Here is an 8,011-nt window from a genome sequence, read left to right as displayed (position 1 = left end):
TCGGAGAGGAGGGGGGGAGTGAGGATCAGTGTATGGGTGGCGAGTAGTTGCGGTAACCTGGTTAAAAGAGGGGGAAGGGAAAGACCTAGTGGAACCACCACTCAGGTTGCCTGTCTGAGTGGGTGAGCAGTGGGACCCAGTGGTGTAGGAATTTGCAGTGTGGAGGCAGTGGGCCTGGTGCTGAACCTGGAACTCAGGTGAGGTGATGGCTCCGGCCCGATGGTGAGCGGTGGAGAGGCGAGGGTCGGCGGAATTGCTGGTGGAGGCCTGCAGGGGGCTGGAGTAGAGGTACGGGTCGGCAGACATGTTTAGTGGCCTCAGTCAACGGATGGCCCGGGTGGTGGTGAAGTTCGGCGGCAGCGGTGGTGGCCCCGGGGTGGTGATGAGAATTGGCGGCAGCAGTGGTGGTGGCCCCACGGAGGCGGATAGGTGATGTTTCAGGTTGAGACCCTTCCTCAGACCCAGGAAGAAGGGTCCCGACCCGAAACATCACCTATCCGTGTTCTCGAGGAATGCCGCCCGATCAGCTGAGTTACTCCAGCACTTTGTCTCTTTTTTTGTAAACAAGCATCTGCGGTTCCTTGTTACTGAGATTTAGAGGGATATGGGCCAAACGCAGCCAGGTGGCACCAGCAGAGATGGTGCATGCTGGTTGGCATTAGTAAGGCTCTTACTAACTCTTGATTAGTAAGGGCATCAAAGGTTACAAGGGGAAGGCAGGAGAATGGGGTTGAGAGGGAAAAATAGATCAGCGATGAATTACCGAATTCTGCTCCTATGTCTTACGGCATGGACAAGTTGGGCCGAAGATCATGTTTCCATGCTGTATGACTCCACAAATTCCCTCCACCAATGCTGCCTGACCTGTTGAGATCCTCCAGCACTTTGTGTTTTGCACAATATTCCACAATTGCATGATACTATTAAACACTACAACCTCCAAATGGGCTACAAACTTTCTAGACTTGGGGACATTCTTTTTGACTTTGTTTTTACTATTGTCTATTATTTTGTATGTTTATTTTTTATACACATATATACATACTGAACTTTTTTGTTGTTTATTATGTAGTTTACATCGTAATATGTTTACATATCTTTTGTTATGTTGCAAATAAGAATTTCATTGTTCCATTTCAGGACATAAGATAATAAAACACTCATGACTGTGGTGTCTCCAGAATAAATAGATTATGGCTTCATATACTCATCCTAAATAAACTGTCAGAAACTGCCAAAAAGTGCCCTTAGAGTTATGTTGTCATAACTGAGAAAACATAAAGCAGCAGACTTTCCTTCTTCACAAATATTTACTTTCTCCCTCATAAAACTGCACCATTGTGCACATTTACCTCCTGCAATATGAATATGGAAGTTTGGATACGGTCAAGGTTATTACATTCAATAGTCAATAGTCGTTTATTTGTCACATACACATAAATGTGTAGTGAAATGAAACATTACCCGCAGTTGAAACACTAAGACCAATAAGAATAATCAATAAAAATGCAATAACACATACAATCATACACTAACACCAAACAAAAGAAACATCCATCACAGTGAGTCTCCTCCTGTCCCTTCTCACTGTGATGGAAGGCCAGAATGTCTTTTCTCTTCCCTGCCGTCTTGTCCCGCGGTTAGGCTGATGAACATTTTCCAAGGCAATGCGTCTTATTCAAGATAGGCAGAAGGTAGGGTGGGGTTAGGGTGGGGTAGGGTGGGGTAGGGCAGGGTGGGTATGGCAGGGTGGGGTATGGCAGGGTGGGGTTGGGCAGGGTGGGGTAGGGCAGGGTGGGGTGGGGTCCGGGCCCGAGCATGGTCCTCCCGCGGGAGAGCTGCCATCCACAACCCGCCCTGCCTGACAATGGCGACGCGCCTGCGCACGGCCGCCCAGCGGACTGGCCGGCGAGAGGGAGGTGGGACCCAGAGGATGCTCAGGGACTCTGCTGATTGGACGACGAAGGCGAGTGGGCGGTGTGGAATAGGATGGAATACAGCAGCAGGACGCATTTGATTAGGCGAGCTTGAGATCAGATCGGAGCGGATTGGCCGGAGAGAGGGGCGGAGCGGATTGGTTGGAGAGAGGAGCGGAGCGGATTGGTTGAAGAGAGGGGCGGAGTGGATTGGCTGGAGGAGCGGAGCGGATTGGTCGACGGGGTGAAGGGAGGCGGTGCGGATTGTAGGAGGAGAGGGAGAGCGGGAGCGGATTGGACGAGGAAGGCGGGGCATCACAGGCCACGCCTATCGCCCGCCCCGCCCGCCGGGCTGCGCAGGCGCAGTGCCGCCCTACCTGAGCTGCCTCCATGAGCGAGGAGGGTCGTGCGGGCGGCCCGTTGGCGGTGGCAACGGCAACGAGGTGATTGTCGGGGAGGCGGCCCGCACCCGGCAGATGCCAAGTACTCTCCAGCGCTGCTCTAGGGCCTAGCATCGCCCCCACTCCACCCCGGGCCGGGATGTCGAGCCCGGCCCTCCTGCCGCTGTCGAGTCGCCGGATGGCGGCCCTCAGCCCCGGCTCGTCCGTCTCCTTCTACCCGCACCACCGGACCACCCTGCGGCTGTCGGAGAAGTTCATCCTGCTGCTCATCCTCAGCGCCTTCATCACCCTGTGCTTCGGGGCCATCTTCTTCTTACCCGACTCATCCAAGCACAGGCGCTTCGACCTGGGGCTGCAGGACGTGCTCATCCCGCACATCGAGCAGGCCCGGCCGGCGGGACGGGACGGTCGGGACGGGCCGCAAGGCGGCGGCGGCGGAGCAGCAGCAGTAGCAGCAGTAGCAGGCGGCGGTGTGATGGTGCATGGAGGCGGCGAGGAGCATCGGCACCGACACAGGTACTGGGCAGGGGCCGGAGCACTACCCCAGGGGCTGGCTCTGCACCTTCAGTGTATTACAAATGAACAAAGAAGTGATTGCAATTTGGAAATAAAAGAGGTGTCAAAGCAAAGTACAAATTACTAGAGGATCTCAGCGGGTCGGGCAGCATCTGTGGAGGGATGGACAGACGACGTTTCGAGTTGGGACTGAGTTCCTCCAACACTTTTGCTTAAGATTCTAGCATCTACAGTTCCTTGTGTCTCCTACACAAAATGGGACCCTTCAGTTCATAGTTTCTGGAATATTACATAATAGATACAATAAAATCTTAAGTGACAGCTTAAGAGTGACAGCTATTACAAATGGACAGGTTTTGGTTTGGGACTGTGTTTTGCTCTTGATTACAGCATCTACAGTTCCTTGCATCTGGCTATAATGTAATGTTCTTGTGATCATTAGCCAGAGGATGGTGAATTTGTGGAGTTCTTTGGCACAGGTGGCGGTGGAGGCCAAGTCATTGGGTATTTTTGAAGCAGAGATTGACGGATTATTGATTAGTAAGGGTATCAAAGGTTACGGGGAGAAAACAGGAGAATGGGGTTGGGAGAGAAAGCAGATCAGCCATGATTGAATGGTGGAGTAGACCCAATGGGCCGAATGACCTAATTCAGCCCCAATGACATGATCGGAATTGGGGAATTTCTACACGTTCACGTTATAGTAGAATCAGGCTATTTTGGCCCATTGAGTCTACTCTGCAATTCAATCATGGCTGATCTCTGCCTCCTAATTCAATTTTCCTGCCTTTTTCCCGTAACCCTTGGCACTTGTTCTAATCAAGAATTTGCCTATCTCTGCCTTAAAAATATTCACTGACTTGGGCTCCACAGCCCTCTATGGCAATGTACCACAGATTAACCACCCTCCTCACCTCCTTTAGAAAAGAGCACCCTTTAATTATGAGGCTATGAGCTCTGGTCCTAGACTCTCCCACCAGTGGAAACATCCTTTGCACATCCACTCTATCTATGCCTTTCATTATTCTGTAAAGTAGTAGTATTGAATTTGCCTTTCTTACTACTGATTCGACTTGCAAATTTACTTTTTGGGAGTCCTGCACCAACACTCCCAAGTCCCTTTGCACCACTGATTTCTGGATTCTCTCTCCATTTCGAAAATAATCTACGCCTTTCATTCTTATTTACCAAAATGTATGACTCCGCACTTTGCTATACTGAATTTCATCTGCCACTTTTCTGCCCACTCTCGTAACCTGCCGAAGTCCTTATGCAGAGTCCTTGCTACCGCTACACTGCCTGCCCCTCCACCTATCTTAGCGTCATCTGCAAATTTGGCCGCAAAGCCTTCAATCCTCTTATCCAAATCATTAATATAGAACGTGAAGAGAAGCGGCTCCAGCACCGACCCCTGCGGAACTCCACTAGTCACTGGCAGCCAACCTGATAAAGTTCCTTTTATTGCAACTCTGCCTTCTGCCATCCAGCCAACCTGCCATCCACGCTAGTATCTTCCCTTCAATCCCATGGGCTCTCATCCCCCCCCTAGCAGCCTGACCATTTCTCAAGCACCTTGTGTTTTGCTCATAATTCCAGCATTTTCAGATACTTGTATCTTGCTGTAATATAATGCCCCCTTGAGATCAAAATTAGGATTGTTGCTCTTCTTTCAATGGACTGATGGTCTGCAGAGAAAAGGAACTGCAGATGCTGGAATCTTGAGTGAAACACAATGAGCAGAGGAATTCAGCTGGTAGGGTGACATCTGTGGAGGGAATGGATAGACAATCTTACTAGTCTTACTAGTATGTATAAGAAAATAACTGCAGATGCTGGTACAAATCGAAGGTATTTATTCACAAAATGCTGGAGTAACTCAGCAGGTCAGGCAGCATCTCAGGAGAGAAGGAACGGGTGACGTTTCGGGTCGAGACCCTTCTTCAGTCTGAAGAAGGGTCTCGACCCGAAACGTCACCTATTCCTCCTTACTAGTATGTAATGCTTCCTTTGGATAAGAATTGGAGACCTTTTGTCATTTTATATTTGCTGTAATATCTATAATAGATGAAAAAAAAACCTTGTTGAAAGGGACTGTGGTTGCAAAGGCATGTAATTAGCCTAGGCTCAGGAAGTTGAAGTTATTTTTCCGATGAAAGGAGATGCAATGGAATACAAAACACAAAGTGCTGGAGGGACTCAGCAGGACAGGCAACATTTGTGGAGGGAATGCAACGTTTCGGGTTGAGACCCTTCTTCAGACTGAGTTTCTCCAGCTCAAGATTCCAGCATTTCCATTTCCTTGTGTCTCCAACATAAAATAAGACTTTCAGTTTGTATTTGCTGGATTATCACATAAGAGATGTAGGGAAAAAACTCGGATTGATAGGGACTGCGATTACAAAGACATGCATATGACGGTAGTGAAAAGTTATTTTTCAGATAAAAGAGTGCTGTAATGTAATGCAAAACACAAAGTGTTGGAGGAACTCAGTAGGTCAGGCAACATCTGCGTGGGGAATGAACAGGTGACGTTTCGGGTCAGGACCTTTCTTCGGGTTTAGTTTAGAGATACAGCGCGGAAACAGGCCCTTTTGGCCCACTGGGTCCGTGCTGACCAGCAATCCACGCACATTAACACTATCCGAAAACCTACTAGGGACAATTTTTACATTTTACCAAGCCAATTAACCTTCATACCTATACGTCTTTGGTTGGGATGCTTCAGTTCCCCATGTACCTTGTTTTTTCCCCTCATGATTCAAGCATCTGCAGTTCCTTGTGTCTTGCTATAACATAATGCTTCCTTGAGATAAGAATTATGATCGATGATCTGTGGAGAAAAGAAACTATGGATGCTGGAATTTGAGCAAAACACAAAGTGTTGAAGGAACTTAACTGGTCAGGCAGCAACTGTCTTCAGAACATTGCTCCACTTCATGCCTATGATTGTTCAGAATCAGTCTGAAGAAGGGTTCTGACCCAATACGTCATCTATCCATGCCCTCCACAGATGCTGCCTGACCCGCTGAGTTCCTCCACTGCCTTGTGTTTTGCTCAAGATTCCAACATCTGCACTTTCTTCTCTCATGTGGACCTGAACTTGCAGTGACCCAACCTGCTGAGTTGGTGTGCTGCTGTTCCGTGTGTCCGAGCTGCTTTGTTCATTTTACACAGACACCCCTCAAACAAGGGAAGGGACATCACCTAGAGAGCCATGAGTGGCAATTATGTGTAAGAAAAAAAGAGAGATGCTAGTACTACTCAGTATAACACAAGCAAAATTGAATGTAGACACACAAAGAATATATTAAGAGTTTTGCGCGGTTTTGGTTTTAACGCAAATAAAATTTATCTTTGACGTTAAAGAAAATGGTGATGGCAGAATTGAAATGGAGTAAAGGAAATATGAAGATTTCAAATTTGAAATAATTCTAGGTAGAAGCCAAGAATAAAACGTTACTTAGTACTATGTATGTTTGCATATGTGTTGTGCTGCTGCAAGTAAGAATTTAATTGTTCCGTTTCGGAACATATGACAATAAAACACCCAACTCTGATGAATGGTTGAGTTAATTAGTGCAGGAGTCACACGGCCATTCAGTCACACACACTTTCACTGTTCATGTGCTGTTTAAAATAGTCACCATTGAATGAAATGTCAAGGATGATCTTCATCAGTAAGGGTGACCTAATTTGCCTTTGAGAAAGATGAGGTTTTCATGCAATCATCTTGCATGCCGGATATGGAATGCATTGATGAAGCAAATTCGAATCTTATTTTTTCCCATCTTAGTCAAAAGTGGAGCTAATTTGTGTTCATGGGGCCAAAATATAGATTTCTGTTTTGTAGCTCTTGGTCCACAGAACTATTTGTGATTAGCACTGTGATCTCAAGATATTTGTTTAAAACGTACACAAGGTGTTTTAAAATTAAGTCAGAATGTGCCTCTGGCACTCGTTGCCTGGTATTGTTGGCAATTTCATGCTAAGTAGGTACAGCAGGAGAAAGGAATAGAAAATATGTTGTTGGGGTGTTCAAATCAATTGGAGACGGGCATGGATGGTTATTTCTTTTGCTGTGACATCCAATGCATTTTCATACGAAGGTTGATACTTGTGTGCACGTGAACTATATTTTAATGTTTTTATCTTAGTAATTGGGATAACTTGTTTTGAAACCACAATTTGCCTGAAAATTCGATCATCTTTGACAGGGTTTAAGATATTACTACATTTTCAGGCCCTCTTTCAGATTTTATCTTTGGAATACATATTTTAAATTATTGATACGTTGATGCTGTACATTATATTTTAGAGGTACTTGGTTTTGTCTCCTCCTGCCTTCCCTTTGTTGGCCATCATCGGCCATTACACATGAATGTGGGTAATTTTCTGGTACTTGCGTTGTGCTTGGGATTTGGGGGAAGAGGGTATGGTTAAATTCATGGGATGAGATTTTATGAAGGTACAGTAGTTTATTTTATTTTGTTTAAATAATTACCACTGGGAGGAATAGATTTTCCTTGTACTTGGTGGTTGGGGGAGAGCTGATTATGTTTATAAAATTAAAAGAGACATGGATAAGGTGGGCAGTCAGAACTTTTCCCCAGGGTGGAAATGTCAAAAGCTAGAGGGCATAGCCTAAAGGTGAGAGGGGCAAAGTTTAAAGGAGATGCGTGGGGCATTTTTTTTAGACAGAGGGTGGTGGGGATCTGGAATGAGCTGCCGGGGTGGTGATGGAGACAAATATGATAGTGGCATTTATGAGACTTTTGCATAGGCATATGGATATGAAGGGATGTGGATTACGTGCATACAGAGGAAATTAGTTTAACTTGGAATCATGTTTGGCATGGACATTATAAGCCAAAGGGCCTGTTCCAGTGCTATATTGTTCGTTCTTATACCTTCAATTTAAAACAGTTCTATAATTTAAGATCAAGGTTTCATGAGTGTTTGATTGGCATGTGTACTGGCTGCAGAACAATTAAATTCTTATTTTCTGCTGTTTTACAGGCCCGTTATTGTAATAACACATAAATACAATAACCAAGAATACAATGCATCGGTAATGTGTGGTGACCGGACCAAAATAGCATGAAGCTTAAGTATCAAAACAAAATCCAGGGATTGGTGTTTTGTAGTGTTCAAGAGGTTGTTGGGAAGAAACTGTTCTTG

General features: G+C 46.0%; 1 protein-coding gene across 2 annotated transcripts in view; it reads left to right on the top strand.

The window, feature by feature from the left end:
• Positions 1 to 2,272: 2,272 nt before the first annotated feature.
• The window catches only part of man1a2 (mannosidase, alpha, class 1A, member 2), a 112,113-nt gene continuing 106,374 nt past the window's right edge, over positions 2,273 to 8,011 (top strand). Inside the window, exon 1 of one of the 2 annotated variants that reach the window (XM_078409113.1) lies at positions 2,273 to 2,833. In XM_078409113.1, the coding sequence (XP_078265239.1) occupies positions 2,457 to 2,833 (377 nt within the window). In that variant the 5' untranslated portion in view covers positions 2,273 to 2,456. The remainder of the gene's footprint in view (positions 2,834 to 8,011) is intronic. The other variant, XM_078409114.1, reaches the window with a different exon arrangement.

This window comes from Rhinoraja longicauda, chromosome 12 (genome assembly GCF_053455715.1).
Source record: "Rhinoraja longicauda isolate Sanriku21f chromosome 12, sRhiLon1.1, whole genome shotgun sequence".
In the NCBI taxonomy this organism is placed as follows: domain Eukaryota; kingdom Metazoa; phylum Chordata; class Chondrichthyes; order Rajiformes; family Arhynchobatidae; genus Rhinoraja; species Rhinoraja longicauda.
Note: the sequence above shows the minus strand (reverse complement) of the source record. Positions and strands in the feature narration are given on the sequence as shown.